The sequence below is a fragment of the Eulemur rufifrons genome, chromosome 8 (genome assembly GCF_041146395.1).
Source record: "Eulemur rufifrons isolate Redbay chromosome 8, OSU_ERuf_1, whole genome shotgun sequence".
In the NCBI taxonomy this organism is placed as follows: Eukaryota; Metazoa; Chordata; class Mammalia; order Primates; family Lemuridae; genus Eulemur; species Eulemur rufifrons.
The window spans coordinates 14902782-14921931 of record NC_090990.1 but is presented as its reverse complement, the minus strand read 5'-3'; the positions used below and the strand labels follow the sequence as shown (position 1 = coordinate 14921931).

At 57.1% G+C, this 19150-nt stretch overlaps 1 protein-coding gene across 1 annotated transcript in view; it reads right to left on the bottom strand.

The window, feature by feature from the left end:
* The window catches only part of EPHB2 (EPH receptor B2), a 116970-nt gene that overhangs the window by 28766 nt on the left and 69054 nt on the right, over positions 1-19150 (bottom strand). Inside the window, exons 3-4 of the mRNA XM_069477443.1 lie at positions 12135-12290; positions 10722-11057 (exon numbers count right to left, since the gene is read on the bottom strand). Coding sequence (XP_069333544.1) covers positions 10722-11057; positions 12135-12290 — 492 coding nt within the window. The remainder of the gene's footprint in view (positions 1-10721; positions 11058-12134; positions 12291-19150) is intronic.

Below are 19150 nucleotides of genomic sequence, written 5' to 3'. Positions count from 1 at the left end.
GCCTGGATTTGAACCCAGGGCCACCCAGGTCCAACATCTCCTTTCCCTGCCACTGGCTGGGGCGATGCCGGCTGACCAGGGAGGTCTGGAAACCAGCAGCCCTCGCAGGGCCTCTGAGGACACCCTGGTCCAGCTCCCATCCTGCTGCGCACGGCTCGCTCCACCCGGCTCCCGCTGACTCACCCACCACCCACCCGGCCGCCCCAGCTCTGGGGGTTCAGCTGCTGGCAAAGGCAGGTCCCGCACGGCCATGGGGGTCTGGGCCTGGCGGGCTTAGCTGGCAGGCTTGGGTTACAGGCAGCGAACCCGGGCTCTGATCCCATAAGCCCCGTAACCCTGGGCGCGGCAAGGAGGCGGCATTTGCCAGGAAGATGATCAAGGCGGGCCGGCGGGGGCTGAGCAGGGCTGGCCTTTCTCCTGGAATCCGGGGGGATTAACGGTGGGGAAGGGGGAACAGCTGGACGTTCTCCCACCCCTCCTGCCGCCCGCTGCCCACCCTGGGGTGTCAGGTTTCCCTGTAAGCTGGTCAGCAGGGAGTTCTGGTATTTTCAATTACCAGCCGGGCACGCCGGCAGGGGGATAGGGTCAGCGGTGCCCTGTGACCCCTGCGAGGAGATGGAACCCCAGGGAGCAAGCACAAAGGAGGCTTGTGGACGAGAGGGGCAGCGGAGGCCGGCTGGGGGGGGCCTGCGTGGCTGGAGCAGGTGGTCAGGGGCCCCGCTGCCCCCGGCAAGCCCTGGGGGGAGGTCAGGCCCTTCCTCGGCTGAGACTCGGGGAAGTGGCCTTCCCTCCGTGGGCCTCCGTTCCCTTCCCGGGGCGTGAAGGGGTTGAACAAGGTGGTCTCTAAGGTCCTTCTAGGACTAGGATCCCAGGACAGGACAGGGAGCCAGGAGGCCTGTGACCCTGGCTACTGCAAGAGGGGCTTGGGGGTTGTTCAGCTTCACCTCCAAGCCCTGAGCTCTGAGAGAGGAAGGGGACCCCTAACCTGTCACTAGGCAGAAGAGCCCGTGAGCTAGGGTCGTGCGGAGAGGTCTCAGGGCATTGGGCACCCCAAGCCCCAGACTCGCAGATCCCAGCGCCTCTCTGACATCTTTGCTCCCTGTGGACGGCCCTCCGTGGCTTCCCACTGCTCCCGGATAAACACGGATGCTCTGGCACGGCCTGCAACGCCCACCTGCCTGGCGTCTGCCCCTCGCTCCCGTGCACCATGCGCACCGGCCGCCTTTCTGTTCCCAAACGCACTGAGGTCGCTCCTGCCTCAGGGCCTTGGCTTCTGCCTGGAGACCTCTCCCCCCACATCCTCCACAGCCAGATCCTTCCCGTTATTTAGGTCTCGGCTCAAACATCACCTCCTCAGAGATGCCCTCCGGGACTACCCCTCCCCTCCAGTGGCTCCCATCTCGCACAGCTTTGTTTCTTCACAGCACCAACACCTGTCTCTCACTCGGTCCTTCAGCCCCAGTGCCTGGAACGGTGTGTGGCTCAGAGTAGGCGCTTGACCAATATTTTATAGGAGGAAAAAAAGGAAGGAACGAAGGAGGGAGGGACGGATGGGGGAGGGCAGGAAGGTCTCACCTTTTCTGGCCCCCTCAGGAACCTAAGGGAGTCCACTGACCTTGTGGGCTCAGGCAGTGGTCCCTGAGCAGCGGGTGGAGGCAGCATGGCTCGTGTGACAGCCACTAGCATTCGCTCTCCCCTAGACCCCAGGCCCACCTGCAGTTGCGACCTGCTGCGTGACATGGGCCCCTTGCTGAACGGCCAGCCTATGACACCACGACAACTGCTTGTCATCGTACTCGCCTTCTCCAGGGTCTGCAGCAGGGACACTTTACTCAGGATGGGACTCTTAGAATCCCCAGCTGAAGATGCGACAGCTGCTTTTTGAGTGTTCGTCTCTCAAACCCGTAGCAACGAGGTTAACTTCCAATGTTCCGACTGCAATTCTGGGCGGCCTGGTGATAATTCTCACAACAGAATTTTTGCAAATAAAACTCTTTCAGAAAATGAGCCTTTGTTACTTTGTGATAGGACCAAGGCTCTTAGAGAGTGGCCCGGGCAAGGGAAGAAGGAAAAGCTGGGAACTGGGGCTAGGGTGGCACTGGGTATTTCCTGGCCAAGAAAGTCTGAGAAATACAGAGTTCTAGACCCCTGCTTGTAGAGACTCAGGCTGCAGACTTGTTTATGCAAGGCTCTGAGAAGTCCTGCAGGGGAGAAACCCAGTTAACTTGGCTTAACCTGGGGGTCCCAGTCTCATTTGGCTTCAGAAACCTTTTTTCACATAATAGTTATTAATGTCTTTTGGAACCAGCAATCTGTGGAATATATTAAACAACAAAACAAAAAACTGGGTCCAGGAGACATTATTATAATGTTTTTCCTTGAACTTGAGAAAAGCGCCTCTCTAGGGTGGCAGTTGGCTCTTGGGCTGCTCATTCACGCTTCCCTTGATTCGGCAGATATTTACCGGAGCCTGCCGGGTGCCAGGCCGCTTCCTCCCAATCGGATGGGGTCGGGGTTAATAACCCCCATTCTAAAGACGAGGAAAGGAAGAGGCAGGTAGCAGCGATGGGCTGGGGCCCAGGTCTGCCTGACTCGAAAGCCCAGGTTGGTTTTCTGTCCCCCTGAGTACCTGGATCTGTCTCCGAGTGGGATTTGAGCAGGCGGAGGCCGGGCCCCGGGCCTCGTGCTGGGGAAACATCCAATCGCCCACTTCCCGGTGCGCGGCTGCCTGGCGGGACCAGTCCTACCCCGGCGCCTGGACTGGCAAGACGGCAAGGGCCTCCCAGGCGACTTACCTCAACCCTCTGTGCCTCAGTTTCTCCTCTGTAGAATGGGGACAAAGGTTAAATGAAAACCTGTTCGTAAGGTGCTTGACACAGGACTTGGCCCAGATGAAAGGGTCAGGGGATGATGTCAGCCACATGCAGCCGTCTGGGCCGCTCAGATTCTCAAACAGCAACCCGAGTAGCTGAGTGCTCAGCAAAGGCTCTCGGGTGGTGGGAAGGGGGAGGAGGCGGCGTCCAGGGTTCGGACCCCAGATCTCCCGCTCCCGGGCCACTGTGTGACCTCAGGCAAGTTACTCTCTCCCTGAACCTAGGTTCCTCCCGGTAAAATGGGATGTGGCAGGCATTACTCTCTGCCTATCAAATATCCATTCTCTCTTTCTCATTAACAAAATCCTGGTTATAAGCTAGGCACATCATGTACAAATAAAAGACATTTTCCCAACCCCTCTGGTAGCTAGAAGTGCCACGTGACAATGTGCTGGCCAATGAGATATAAGCTGAAGCATTGTGTCTCCTTCAAAGGGAGGAGCCCTACCCTCTCACTCTCCATCCATCCTGCTACCTGAGACGCGGATGTGATAGCCGGGGGTCTCGCAGCCATTTTGGTCCATAAGGACAAGAAGCTGCGTGCTGAGGAGTCCAGATCCCCGATGATTCCATGGAGTTGCCATAACTCCTATCTTCTGACATTCTTTACACACCAGAAAAAGAAACTTGCATTTTGTCTAAGCCACCTTGTTAGACTGGTTGTATTAACCCCCTTCCCTCCCGTATCTGCACTTTTTGCCCTGTAACTTGTGTAGTCCTCTCTCTCTCTGACTCTGGGCTTGGCCAACAGAATATAAGCAAACGTGATATAGACAGAGGTGTGAAGAAGCACTTGCGTGTGTCTGCCTGCTGTCTTGCTTCCCCGTGGCTGCCATGGGAACATGCCCAGGCCAACCTGCTAGAGGCTGAGACATGGTGGAACAGAGCTGTGGCCCCAGTTGTCCCCCTGGGGCCAGTCCTGACCAGCTGATAGCAGTGAACCCCCACACATGCATTAGAGCCCTGAAAAACTCCTAAGAGCTGCCAGGTGACCCGGAGCAGACGGATGGCAAACATAAGAATGTGCCTCGCCAAGACCAGAGTAACACCCAGCCAACCCTGAGACTCCAGAGCTAGCTAAGTGCTTCTTGTTTCACGCCATCGCCTCTCTGGTTGATTGTTAACTAGCATTTATTGTGGCAGTGGCTCTGTGTTATTTTTCTTCCTGTAATACGCAGCCAAACCCAGCCTTAAATGAGGCCCTGGGCCAGCAATGCCTCCCCTGCAAAATGCTCGGGAGGATCAAAGATGCGTGCGGAGGGCTCGGCCCAGCGCGGGAAGCGCCCTCTCCCTCTCTCTTTCCCTCTCTCTCTCCCTCTCAACCCTCGTTTCCCCAGGCGTGGGCTCACGGGGGGCTCTCTTGGCCCATTTCTCTCTGATCCTCTTGGCTCCCCAGGGCGAGAAGTAGGTGAGTACGTGTTCCTGCCAGTTCTAGACACTGAGCCATTGTGTGCCCGGCCCACAGCAGGGAGGGAGGATCAGAGAATATACATGGCGGGAAAGGCTTTGGAGAGTTGAAAGTCTTTCCACGAGGAAGCCATGCGGAGTGGTGTCACGGAGACCAGGCCAGCGTGCCGGGACCTGCTCTGCCCGGGACCTGCTGTGGGATCTCGGGCAGCCGCTCAGGAAGCTCTCCGGGCCTCAGTTTTCCTCTCTCTGAAAGGAGATGTTTGCATTAGGTGAACTCTAAGGCCTCTGCCAATGCTGACGCGTTTTAATTTAACTTAGGTCACCTTCTGTGACAGGCAGAGTGATGACCTTCCAGAGACGTCCATGTCCTAATCCCTGGGACCTGTGACTATGTTACCTTGTGAGGCAAAAGGGACTTTGCAGGTGTGAGTAAGGTTACAAGCCGGAGATGGGGAGGTTTTCTGGATTATGAAGGTAGACCCAACTTAGTCACTCGAGTCCTGGGAAGAGAGCCCTTCCCAGCAGAGGGTCAGAGACGCGGTGAGCGGGAGAGTGAGAAGAACTCGGTGCCCCGTTGCTGCTTCTGAGATGTTGGGGACTCTGTACCAGGACCCAGGAGAGGCCTTGAGGAGCTCAGGGCAGCCCCCAGCTGACGGTCAGCAAGGAAGCAGAGGCCCCGCTCCTGCAGCTGCGTGGAAACGGATTCTGCTAACAACTCCACTAAGCAAGGAAACAAATCTCCCACTTGCACTGTCAGAAAGGATCACGGACGGCCCTGCCAACGCCGACGAGATCGTGCTAGACTTCTGAACCTACAGAGCTGTAAGACAATCAATGCGTGTTGTTTGAAGTTGCTCCGTCTGTGCAATTTTGTTACGGCAGCGACAGGAAACTACGTCCAGCTGATTGACCACCTACTGAGTGCCGGGTGCTCTGTCCAGGTTCTCTTAATCCCCACAACCTGGGGAAATCTGGCAAAGCCGGAATGGTAGGTAAACGCCCATTTTGTAGGTGGTGGAACTGATGCTCGGGGAAGTGAGGTCTCCTATCCAGCCTGGAACGGGGCCCGAGTGTGTCAGGCCTGGCTCCGACGCCTGTTCTCCAACACCAGCTCCTGGGACGTGACGATGGCCAGCTCTCCCTGCGCGTCCACCCACTGTTCATCAGGGACGGCCCCAAAGGCTGTGGACATCCAGCCAGACCATGGTGTGGACGGGCCATGTGCACAGCCTGCCCCGTCTCCGCAGAGGACACAGGTGTGGCCGACACGGGCCCCCAGTATGCAGTGATGTGATGATTTGGCTCTGTCACTTCCTGCCTGGGTGGCCATCGCTAACCTCTCAGTGCCTTGCTTTCCTTTCATCTGACAGCAGGACCTACCGCCTGGTGCTGCCGTGAGGATTCAGTGTTAAGGGCTGAGCACAGTGCCTGGCACATATCAGCAGTTGACACGTGTGAGCTGGTTTTGTGATTAGAATGAATGGATCGCCATGGTTTGAGGACCTACCTGTGCCAGGCAACCTGGGAGGCACAGGCGCGTGAGCTGAAACCCTCACAGCAGTCCTGCGAGGAGGGGGTGAAGAGGCCCAGAGCAAGACGCGATCAGACACAAGCCGAGTGACTTGTCCAAGGCCACGTGCTGGGGCCCAGCCAGGCTTGACTCAAAGCCAGCTTCGGCTGCCCGCTTCCAAAACCTAGACCCTTCCCAGCCCTTCCCACCACCTCTGGAACCTGGCAGAGGTTGGGGGGTTCAGGGCTTGCTCAGGGGGAGATCCCTGAAGGGCTTAGGCTGTGTCTGGCACAGCCCTAGGGACGGCCAAGAGCACTGGACACAATGGACAGAGGACGCGCCCTGTGTTATTGGAGTGATGTGTCTCCCCCCGGCCCCCGAGGCCCGCTGGCTCCACTAATCGTTCAGATCTCAGCCCAAATGCCACCTCCTTAGAGACGCTCTCCTCCGACCGCCCACCCTAGGGCCCGCCTTCCCTCCCTAGAGCTGTGTTGTTTGTGTTCAGGGGCAGGAGGGTGGCGGGGCTCTCTGTGGACAGCTGCCCGACTCCGGATCTGCCACTTCCCAGCAGTGTGGGCCTGGGCACGGCGCTTGGCCTCCGCCAGCCCTGCGTCCTCATCCTTCCAGCCCAGCCCACGAGCACGACCCACGGATACGAGGCGGAAAGGCATTCTGGAAGGGCGGAGTGTGGTTCGAAGGCAGCATGTCGGCTTTATGAAGTCAGAAGACAGTTCTGGCCCTGCTGAACGCCAAGGGATTGTGAGCAAGGCCCAGTCACTTGCCCAAAAGAAATACTTTTTCCTTTTAAGGCAATGAGCTAGATATTTATATATTGAATTTTAGGGTCTGTTTAAAACCGACCACTGAATGCATTTGTCTGGAAATCGAGTCCCCGGCCTTGTTTTCCAGCCTTATTGCACTTCTCCACACCCCACCTCACTCCATGCTTCTCTGAACCCTTCTGCAAATGTTCCCTGAGCGTTCACTGTGGTGTGTCCCCCTCTAGGTGCCGGGAGAACCATGGTGAGGAAAAGCAGACCTATCGCATACCGCCGTGTGGCGATGGTGGGGGAGACAGGCAGGAACTAAATGATCGATGACCTAAGGCTGAAGTTTCAACCACGGAACGTGAAGGCCATGGAGCTGGGGCTGGGGAGGGAGGTGTCTGACCAAGTCAGGAAGGTCTATGAAATAAACCAAGGTCTGAAAGAAGAGCAGGGTAGGAAAGCCTTCCAGTGGGAGGGAACAGCATGTGCAAAGACCCTGTGGCAGAGGAACCCGGTACTTAGGAAGAACAGAAAGAAGAACCCTCCCTCCAGCTGCCTCCTGTACTTATCCCCCTGGGCCACCTTCCTCCCTGCATGATTCCATCTCTGCTTGCTAGAAGCCCCTCCACTCTTCAAAGCCAAGCTTAAATGCCTCCTCTTCCAGGAAGCCTTCTAGGACATATCCTTTCCTTATTCCCCAGGAGAAAGGATCTCTCCTGCCTGCGATCCCCCCCAGCACCTCCTTGGGCCCTCATTCATGCCAGTTTGCATGTGGACTCTGCATCCATGTCTCATCTCTCCAACCAGACATGGAGCCTCAAGGGCAGGTACTGTGTCTTCTCCAGTGTAGACTGGCAGTCACATGGTCCTGGGTTTAAATCCTACTAGAGGCCACTGAGTAGTGGGACTTTGCATGAAGGACTCCACCTCTCTGGGCCTCAGTTTCCTGGCGAAGCGGGGGAGTGTGAGGGTGTGGCATGGCCACACAGCCCCCAGCTGGGCTCTGAGTAGCCGGGAGAGAACGGGCTCGTCCAGGGGCTTGGAGCAAAGGGGGGGGGGGGGGCTTGTTATTATCCAGAGAGCCTCAGGGCTTCGAGGGCTTCAAGGGGCTTAGACCCACGTAGACCTGAGTTTCCCAAGTTGATCTGATGGCAAGAAACACCTGAGCCACTTGTTAGAAATTCATATTCCCATGTCCCACTCCTGGGGTTCTGATTCTGCAGGTCTGGGGTGGAGACAAGAAACCTGTATTCTAAAAATGCTCCCATATAGTTCTGATGTAAAATTTAGTGGGGACACTGAGGCCCAGAGGGAAGAAGTGATTTTCATGTGTATGTATCAGATTGGATTAATTACCCTAGTTCTTCCTCCCCTGTGACAGGACTGTGCACCCACATCCTTGGCCAAGTAACCCCGCAGGGCCCACGGACGCTGGGCGGGGCCCTGGAACTTACTCTGCTCATGAGCTAAGGGCAGCTGTTTGCGTGGCGTGGCTCCCCTTTGAGAGAGACAAGCCCAGGGTGGTTGCTGGTCCAAGGAGACACGTGAAACAGGCTGAACCCAGCCCCCATTCTGGAGCCCTGCTGGCACAGGGCGCCCAGCCAAGGTCAGCCAAACCCCAGCTGCCCCACAGCCCAGTGAGTGAGAAAATAAGGGTTCACTGATGTAAACTACTGAGTTTGGGGGTGGTTTTGTTATGCAGCATTATTGTAGCAACAGCTGACTAATACACTAAGGTCAATAGCAAATGAATGACAGAGCTGGGATTCAAACCTGGGTCCCTGCTCCTAATTCAGTGCCGTTTCTCACTGCTTCTCTGCCTGTCAATCCTAAGGGCTCCCCTGGTACCCCCATTCCCTGGAAGCCCCTCACTTCCATACTCTGCCCCATCTCTGCTCTCTGGGGACATGCAGTTCCAGACGGGAGGGGCCCATCCCAGCAGCCCAGCCCCCACCCCTTGCTGCTAACAAGCTGGGGCTTCTGGAGCGGGCAGTTTCTCCCTCAGGGCTCCCAGATGGATGAGAGGAGGCCCCCACAGCCAGGGAAGGGGCTCCAGGAGCTTCTCTTCTGGCTTCTCCCAGTTGCAAAGAGCTCCCTCCCGTCCACTCACATTGGGAGCCTGGGCCTGCCCAGCTCAGAGCTTTGTCGAGCCAGAGAGACTCATGGCTGAGGCTTTGTAATCTGTGAGGCGTCTTTGACAGTACCTGCTAGCTTTGGGGGACTCCCTCAGATCGTCTGCCTTGAGTTAGCTCCCTCCAGACCCCAATCTGCGTGGGTTAAATGCACCTGTGGCCCTGCAAGACTGCAGGGACACGCTCACAAACATGCCCTCTCAGCCACAGCAATGCCACAAACAGTCACAAATAAAACCACACTCCTCAGGCACAAACACAGACAGGCAGAGCCACGTTCTGATATGCAAACTCACGCTCAAATGCACAGCACCCCCCAGCCCCATCCCCCGGGCCCCTCAGGTTGAGAGACACACATGCTCAGGAATGCGTGTGTAAGTAAGAAGCCACGTGGCCAGTCACATGCATTACAAACACACAGTCAACACACCCATCAACATGCAGACTCACACGCACAACCAGACCCACGGTCAGAGTCAAGGTTCCTCGGACACACCCTGGACTTTGCCAGAGCACTGGGGTCCGTTAGACCTAGTCAATGCCTGCCTCTCACTCTTCCTGGCTTTGTGACTCAACTTATCTGAGTGTCATCTGTGACAGGGGGACATGGACACCTTTTCAGGGAGGCCAGGGGCATGTAGTGAGGTCCTGCATAGAAAGCACCCCTCAACCAGATGAAGCTGGTTGTCCCTCCCCTTGCATGTCCTTGCATGTGCCTTTCCCCCTTCTCAGAATCCCATTTCTTTCCTTGGTTCCCTTCAACATTCTACTGGTCCTTCAAACTGCAGGTTAAATCCCACCTCCTCCAGGAAGCCTTCCTGGGCCTGCCCTGCACCTCCACCTGTGGATCCCCTGTGTGGGCCCCACTTTGCATCAGAAAAATAAGCAGGGGAGCCCATGAACTTTCCCCCCTGCAGCCTGGCCTCCCTCAGCTCCTCCTTGAGCCCTGCTCGGAACACTCCCACTGCAGGCGCACGGCAAAGGCTGTTGAGTGAATAACTGAGGGCACACTCACAGTGCCAACCGCAAGATCTACCCAAAGGTGCCATAATGTCCTTGATAATAACAATCTCCTGTGGCCTCAGGTCGGGGATGAGGCCGGGAAGCATCTCCGGGACTGGGGTCAGGTGGCCCTGAGGACGCGGTCTTGGTGGAGGTGAGGCAGAAGCCTCAGTGGAGAGGACTGAAGAGAGGGTGGGGGTGAGACTGCAGCGTTTGGCAACTTTTTTTTTTTTTTTGCTGTGAAGGAAAGGAGGGCCGGGCATGGAGGGTGACATGGGGCCACAGGAAGGATTATTAAAGGTGAGTTTAAGGAGAAGAGTTTTGCTGGAGTCAGACTGGAGTCGGATGGGGGTCACAAAAAGCATTTGCCGTGGAAATTGCTAGATGTGCACAACACTCTGTCTCCCCACCTTCCACTGTGACAGCGTTTCGAGTTGGGCTGGGAGACACCACACGTCCCCGCTCCCTGTGTCTTGGGGAGGCCACGTGACCAAGGCCGTGCGGATGGAACGTGTGCAGAAGTGACGGGAGGCACTTCCGCCCTCCTTGCTCAACACGTGGCCGCTGCCCGGGGGCTTCTCTCTGCTCACAGCCGTGCCCGCCACTCAGCAGGGGCCGCGGGGACGAGGGGCAGGGAGGGTGGTGGAGCCACACGGAAGGAACCTGGGTCTGCGGATCTCCGAGTGGATCAGAGCCACCCCGCTGACCTGGACTGCTCACTCCCCGCCCTCTCGGGGAAGAGAAATACGTTTCTGTGTTCTCTAAGCCACCAAACGTCCGGTCTTTTTGTTACAGCAACTTAACTTTTCCCTTCAGTAACATGCGCTCAACAAATGGCAGCAATTATTATAAATACCACTACAATGCGGCGGTGGCACTCACTCTCCCAGGGGGTTGGATCACAGGAAAAGCCTTTGAAGGGGAGAAATCAGTCCGCAGATGTGAGGGAGTCTCTCACCAGGGCTGGCGGGACGCCGAGCCGCACAGCGGGGCAGGGCGCTCCCCGGCCGGCCTTTGAAGCGCCTACCTGCCTGGTTGGTGGTGATGTTCACCGAGGCGAACTGCGGCGAGAAGGGGCTCTGGTCGGTGACGCCGTTCACCGCCTGGATCTCGAAGGTGTACTGGGTGTGGGCCAGCAGGTCGCTGATGTAGATGCGCGGCTCGGTCAGGCCCAGCTGGCGCGGCGCGTACTGCACGTTGTCGCCGCAGCGGGTGCAGGCGCCCCGGCCCGAGCCGCAGCTTTTGCAGATGATGTTGTAGACGAGATCCTCACGGCCCCCGGAGTCGCGGGGAGGCGTCCACTCTAGCATGAGGGACGTCTCGTTGACGCTGGAAATCACAGCCTGGGGTGCGGAGGGGATGGCTGGGGACGGGGAGAGGGGTTAGTCTGTGGGGGCCGTGGCGGTGCCGTCCCCACGAGACCAGTCTGTGCCCACTGGCTCCAGCCCAGGCCTCCCAAAGGACGTCCTCGAATCCTTTCTCCTCTCCACCCACAGGAGAGATGTTTCTAGAATATAACTTACCCTGTCGTGCATCTGCTTAAACCTTTCCCTCTGGGTTCCAGCCTCCTCAGTGCTTGTTACTGGGGACAGCCTTTTTGCGTTTGCGATTACACCTGCCCAATCTCTATTTCTCCTTCTTTTTTATAACACTCAACTTTATTCCTGGTAGCAATATGTCCAGCTAAAAGACAACATTTTCCACCCTCCTGTGATTAAGTGCTGTCCACTGATACAGATCAGAAGTTGTTGAATAGAACTGTCTCTGTTTTCTAAGGAGATAGACAGCTGTCTGTTGCCTAAAATGTATGTGATGGCTGGAACTTCAGCAGCCACGTTGGACTATGAAGTCACCTTAAGAACAGAAAACATTCTCTGGATGGCAGAAAGAGCCAGGTCCCAGAGACCATCGTGGGTTTACCATACTATCCCAGGACTGCCTCCCTTGGACTCCTTTTTGGTGAGAGAATAAATCTGTGTGGTTTGAGCTGCTGGGGTCAGCTCTCTCATTCGCAGCGGAACACCATTCCTGCCTGATGCAGGGGTTGTACTACTGTCCTCTTAGTCACCCCTTTCCTGGAGAACTTTGGCCTGTGATTCAGGCAGCTGCTGCCAGGTTAGAACACTGGGCAGCCTCTTCCACTACAGACACCACCTGCATGGGTTCTTCTCCTGCCAAGCCTCACACCCCTGTCCCTGTGTGAATCAAGACCTTCACTCGCTCCTCCATGTGACTCGGCAGAAGGGGATATGGAGCCAGGTGCCAGCTCCATGGTGACAGCCTGGTGGCAGCACGACCACCCCAGGATGGTCCTTCCTTAACCCAGTAATTGGCTGTCCCTCACTCAGGAAAGCCTGGCTAGAACTGGACAGCCACCCAGTCCTCTCTCTGAGCTTCTCTGCAGGTACACTCGGCTCTCTGTCGGGGGCCCGGGACGTACTTGTGCAGGGCATGTCCAGCGGGTCTAGGTCTGCTCTGTAGTAGCCGTTGCGGCAGACGCAGTTGGTGGCCCCTTCTGAAGTCGTCCGGCTGTTGATGGGACAGTGGGTGCAGGCCTCGTCCCCTTGGTTGGCCTTGAAGGTTCCAGATGGACAACCTGGAAGAGAAGACAAGGAGAGTCACCAGAGAAAACAGATGAGGACTCAGAGGCCACGAGGATGGAGGGACCACATAGCATCATGGCTGGGAAACTCCATCTCCTGAAGCTTTTGGAGTCTTCAGGCTCCAATGTGGCAGTTCTAGCTCTGTCTAGCTACCTGGTTTCTTGTCCCTGAAGCTGTCTGTGGGTTCAGCTGGGGGCTTGTAGCAATCTTGCCTCACCTATCCCAGCTTGGCCGTGTCATGGCCTCTGGGATCGGTCCTGACCTTGTCAGGAGGCATTTGAAGAAGTCTGGAGCAGGGTTCGTGGGGCCCTGTCTTGCTCACTGGTGTCTGGCTGGGCCCTGATTCTTATAACTGGATTCCTGGGTGCCAGACAGTTGAGGCAATTGCTTTGCAGAATACAAGTCCTAGGCCAGTGTGGGGCACGTAGAGGGGTGATGTGGTAGAGCAGAACAGAACTCCGCCTCCGCAATATGACAGACCTGGGTTTGAGTACCTGTTAGGCCTTTTACTAGCTGTGTGGCCCTAGACAAGTGGCTTGACCACTCTGAGACTCAGTTTCCTTATTTGTAAAATTGTGATTCTAAGGCTCATTTCCACAAGGCCATTGTATTTGCAGAAGTATATAAGGCACATTGCCCAAGGCCTTGCACAGTGTAGGTGCCCAGTGAATAGTAGCTGTTATAGTTGGTGTTTGATCAATTTATTAGACTAAAGGGGGCCTGCAGAACCAGGGTTTGCAGTGCTTGACTCCCCTGCCATATTCATCTAGGGGTCTCCTGGCCATGCTCTCAGCTCCCCCGGGATCGGAGCCATGTCTGATTCCCAGCTGCTTGCCCTGTGCCTAGCTCAGAACCTGGCACTCGGCAGGGGCTCTGTGAATACTTCCTGAAGCTGCCTGCTGAAGCGGGAAGGGCTGGGCTCTGGCGATCTCACAAGCAGGAGGGGAACATAGTGTCAGTGTGCAGACTGCCTGGCAGGTCCCAGATCCACCTGTGTGGGCAGGGTGACCTCGGGCAAGTCCCTTAAAAGGTTTCCTTATCTGTAAAATGGGAGACTAGTACCTACCTCCTAGAGTTATAGTGCGTTTTACCTTGGTTAATTTACGTAAAAATGCTTACAATAATTCCTGGCAGTATTAAGCAGTTATCTGGTTCATCAGCAGTGTGCTGAGTGACCTTGGACCAGTTGTCTGACTTCTCTGAGCTACAGTTTCCTCAGCGGTGAGGGCGCATCTACCATATAGTGGCCGTGAGGATGACACGCGATGGACACGGTAGCTGGCACAGGGTCAGAGCGGGGATGTGGCTGTGATCCCAGTGCGTGTGAATGAAATAGGTGCTCAGGAAATAATTCAAGGACAATTGCCCCAGGGACACTAGGAAATGGCACCTCCAGGTTCCACCTTTCCTGCCTCTTGGAGGGAGCTTCCGGAAGGTGGGCCAGCAAAGATGGCAACGATGCCAGTCAACGGCCACCCTGACCAGGCCCTGTGGGGATCTCAGCCCAGCTGAGAAGCAAGGTGGAGACAGGACTTGGATACAACCAACAGGCCACGGTGACACCAACAGGGACGGCAACAAGTGCCTCTGGGGAGTTGTTATGGCCTCTGCCGTAAACCTGGGGAAAGCTGGGGCTCCTGGAGTGTAAATACATAAGTGGCTAACATTTACTGGGCGCTTACTAAGTGCTGGCACGGTTCTGAGGACGTCACCCACGTGAACTCATGTCAGCCTCACCCAGGCCTGTGACAGAGGTCACGCCATCGCTTCCGTTTTCAGGTGTGGGAATAAAAGCATAAAGGGGTGAGGTGACGTTCCGAGGCTGTGGGGTCACCGAGGCAGAGCTGGGATTCACCCCCAGGCGCTCTGGCTGCAGAGGCCACTTCTGTGACACCGTGCCACACTGCCTTTAAGGTACTGACTTTGCATGAGCAGCCCATGAGTGTTGGGCAGCGACTGGCAGCTCCAGTCTCTGGGCACCGTCCAGGGCTCTCTCCACGTTGCTGCGCTGGCTCTGGGGCCCCTGAGTCCTCCTGTCCTCCCTCCCCTCTTCCCTCCCCGCTTCTGCTTAGGCACCAACCTTTCCCTGCGGGCTGCATGAAGGGGCAGCCTCACCACCTTGGCACTGCCCAGGGCTCCTGGGGCAGGCAAGACATGCAGGCTGCAGCCCTGGCGCTGGTCAAACGGTCAAGCTCTCTGAGCCTCAGTTTCCTCCTCTATACAATGGGGGCACAGGGCTCCTGTGAGGGTCCAGGACCATCCAAATAGATGCCAAAGGGTTTTGGCCCCAACATGAGGACCCTCCTGGCCCCCTCTCTGGAGAGAGCCTGTGCAGCTCAGCCTGCCTCCTCCATCTGCCGGGCATTCCCTGGGCCCGGCTGGTGGGTGGCTGTTCTCTTTCCCCTCCGCGCCGTGCCAGCCTCTCCATCTGGACCACCTTCCCAGCTGCCCTCTCCCCCTTGCCATGTCCTGGCCCCTCTCACACTCCCCAGGTCGCCCCTTCCATACGCTGTCCCTCGTTAGCCCCGCTGCCTGGTCACCCCGACCCTCCCGCTGGGCATTGCACGGTTTCTGTGCCTATGGCCCTGTGCTCTGTAAAACCTGCTCCTCTCTGTCCTGGGAGGTGGCATCGCTCTCCACCCTAATCCTCCCTACCCCCTGCAGCCAATCAATTACCAGGTCTTCCCTCCTCAGCAGTGCCTCCTTTCTGCCGCCTCCCCCCGCTGCGGGCATCTAGAAAGCTCTTCCCAGCCGCTCCCCAGCCTCTCGTGCCATCTGGCCTCCTCCCGCCCGCCCTCCAGAGCCAGCGTTCTAGAGCGCAGACCTTTCCACGTCACTTAAAAACCCACAGTGGCACGCACTGGAACATTATTCGGTCATAAAAAGGGAGCGTTGACACGTGCTACAACACGGGTGAACCCTGGACATATTTGCGCGCAGTGAGAGAAGCCAGCCACGGCCGTGTGATGCCATTTCTATGAAATACGTCCAGAACAGGCGCATCTGAGGAGACAGAAAGTCGATCGGTGGTTGCAGAGGGCTGGGGACGGGCGGATGGGGAGTGACCGCTAATGGGTAACAGCGCTTCTTCTGGGGGCGATGAGATGGTCTGAAATTGATTGGGTGATGCTTGCACCATTCTGTGAATATACTAAACCCCTCTGACTTGTACAATTTCAAGAGGCGAATTGTGTGGTGTGTGAACTACATCTCAACGAAGCTGCTATTCAGAACCACGCACGATGGCTCCCATTGGGCATGGTGAGCTCGGTCCTCAGAGCCTCCAGGGCTTGCGGGGCTGGCACGTGCCCCACCCCAAGCAGCCGCGTATGGCGCCTGCCCCCAGCCCACCCACAGCCCTGGCCTTTGTCCCTCTGCCCTTCTGGTCTGGAATGCACTCCCTTCAGCACCAGGCCAACTCCTGCACCCCTTTCAGACACCACCTCTTCTAGGAGGTCTGCCCGCAGCCCCCGGCAGGGCTTGGGTGCCTATTTTAATTACTTACTTATGAATCTGTCTACCCGGCCGGACTGCAAACTCCCAGTCCAATGCCGGGTGCCCACTGGGTGATGGGCAGATGAATGAGGAGGTGGAAGAATATCCAGCTCAACCCACTTGGTTGACATTTGAGGAAACTGAGGCCAGAGGGGGGCAGACAGATGTGGCTCTTCAGTAGCAGAGTCTGATCCCAAGTCTACTTTGTGACCGTGGGGTGTGCTGGGGCCTCAGCTCCTGGGACCTCTTGTCCCCAGGAGAGAGGCCTGGGGTGGCCACCCATCCACAGTGCCCTGGGCCACACTGCCCCCAGCCTCTGGGGCTGGGAAGGCACCTGTCCTGCCAGCATCTGAGTGTCACATGCAGGAGTGCGAAGAAGACAGTGAGACCTGAAGACAGACCTGGGCAGCTGTATCTCTGACAGGTGAGTGGGCTTGGGTCGGTCTCCTCCCCTCTGAAACTCAGTCTCCCTATCTGGAAGAGGCTAATAACACCTTCACGGTACAGAGGACAGGGGGAGCCTCTGAATGGGTCTCTGCTCCATCTGGCCTCCCTGCCAGTCCTCCACATTTGTTGGAGTGACCTGTTTAAAATGAATCAGCCCCGCTGCACCCTGTCTAACCTCACCCGTGGCTCCTCACTGCACTTAGAATGCATCCACGTGCCTACTGTGGCCACACGGCTTGCAAGGTCGGCCCTGGTGGTCTCCCAGCCCACTTCTTGTCCCCCTCCCCTGATCACTGTGCTCCCACCTGTGGGTTGTCAAGGGGCTTCTCACCTCCGGGCCTTTGGCCGTGCTGTACCCTCTGCCCGGAATGCGTCCTGCTTTTCCCATGGCGGGCTCCCTTTCCCCCTTCAGCCCCTGCTCAGATGTCACCTCCTCTGAGCGGCCCACTCCCACCACCCTGGCTAAAGCGAGTCTCTCTTGCTGTGCTCTGTTTATGTCTCTGTTTCCTTCACTGACCCTCATCACAGTTTGCAATTATATCAGGAAGCAGTTTGCAAACCTCCATGTTGTCTTTTCACTGCACTGGAAGTACCTGGAAGGGGAAGGGGAACTGGGCTTGTCTGGTTCTCTTTGGTTCCCCAGCTCCTGGCAGGGTGGCAGGCCTGTAGCGGCACTCAGTATATACCGGGGGAACGAACGAACATGCCCTTACAGGGTGTTGTAAGAGTCAGATGAGAAAGTGGGTGAGCAAATATTTAGCCAAGTAAATAAATGCTCATGAGGGTACCACCAGTGTCATCTCCATCTCTTCAGCCGCCACTGATGCTCAGACCCCTCTCTGCCTCTCATTTCTCCTCCCCATGGTCTTCCCAGGGGCCTGTCTATTAAGTAGTGTGACCAAATCGGTCCTGTTTTCAAACGGCAAGTCCAGTATCTCAGAGGCTCCCTTAGCCTCGGCAAGCCGGGAGGGCTGCCACCCTGCCGGACACCTCTCCCATCTGTCACTCTCTCATCTGCCTGCACCTCCCTAGATCTGGCTGCACACCCTGGTCCCCGTGCCTGAAAGCCTTTCTCCCCCATCTCCCAGTCCCCTCGGGTTGGTAAGTCTGACGCATGTGTCCCCCTCCTGGGGCCTGCCCTTCCCCCACCGACAGCAGCCAACTCAGACCTCCACGGTAGCACCCAAGGCCTGCTCTGCATGCAGTGCTGTGCTGGTAAACTGGCTGATTCGGGGGAAAAAAAGCCCTGATTGGTGTTTGCCGATTTCTGAGGTAGAAATACTCCCAGCCAGTGCAAATTCCAAGCTACCGATCTGAGCTCACTGCACACCGGGCTGGGAAGACGTGTGCACAAGCCAGGCCCACGCAGAGCCGCTCCAGCCCACCCGCCCGTGCGTGATCTGTGATTTATCTGGGTTCTGCCCACTGGTAGGTGAGCCTTGGTTGGGCAGGGGCTGGGTCTCTAGCGCCTCGCACAGGGGCTGGCACGTCGCGGGTGCTCAGCCAATTCAGGTCGCTGCATGGAGGCGGGTCTGTCTCCCTGGCTGGACGACGCGTGGCTCGAGGGCAGGGCTGTGGGTCTGCGTGGGTTGGCGTGCACAGAGCACTAGAACGCGTAGCAGGTGCCATGTCAGTGTCAGCTATTGTTCTCATCCAGAACGAAGGACAATGGTCCTTCCCATTTGTTATGCGCTTTCCAGGCGCCAGGCCCGGTGCCAAGCGCTTGACACGATTCTCTCTCTTATTGCACACGACCAGCCACTGAAGGAGGTACCGTGATCACCCTGTTTTATAGATAAGGAAACCGAGGCTCAGAGGGGGCGAAGTGACTGCCGTAGGGTCACACAGCTCCTAAATGGCAGAGCTGGGGTTGATTTCAGGTCTTTGTGATTTCAAAGACCTTGTGCCCAAATTCCACTGGTCACAGACATTGCCAAGTGGGCGAATGTCGAGGCTGGAGCCTATCTTGTCGGGCCGACCGTGGGGATGGGCCTTGCTGGGGTCTCTCCGCAAGGCAGGGGCAGAGCCTGGCCCTCAGACCCAGGCCTCGGGGCCCAAACGGCCGGCCAGCGCCCGCCTTCTGCAGTTGCCAAGAGCCCTTGGCCAGGCAACCCGAGGCAGGATGGCAGCCGGCCGGGGAAGGGGAGGGAGGATTACAGGGAAACAGATTTTCGCCCCGCCTGCCCCCTGGGCTCTGGGGATAGGTGATAATTGACCGAGGGAGCCCTGAGTCAGGCCGAGGCAGGGCTCCATCTGGGCCTGGCACGGTGGGGCTGCTAATTGGCACTGGGTGATCCTCGGAGCCTCAATGGCTGGCCCCGCTGCCTCTGCTCCCCTCTTCTCCCAGGGACTCCGGTTTAATCCCGAAGACGACTGATGCCACCTTGGAGTCAACTGCTCGGTCAGGCCCAGTGTGCCAGGCCGCGGGGGCTTGGAAGGAGCATCTCTGTCTTCCGTGGGGTCCTACAGACCAGAGCCTCTGTCCGTGGCTCTGGGTAGAGGCGGCATCTGAAAAGGTTTGCTCCCTGGGGTCTAGCTCCCGCCCCCAGCACCTGAGCGGGAGGTCTGACGAAACTGAACCTGTGCACGGACTGCGGAGTCACCGCCAGGGCTGAATCCCAGGCCTGCCTCTCATCAGCTGTGTGACCTGGGCAAGTCACCTAAGCTCTCTGTGCCTCAGTTTCCTGCCTGTACAATGGGGATAATAATAATCCTGACTTTATATTCATTGGGAAGATCAAATGAGTTAACAAAAGTAAAGCAGTCAGAACAGTGTCTGCCTGGCCCATGTTAAGTGCTACGTAAGTGTTTGCTATTATTGTATTCATTCGTTCCTAGCATGTGCCAGGCAATGGGACATTGAGACAAAAGGCCCCAGACCTGGGACGTGAGAGGCCATGAGGAAGCAGGG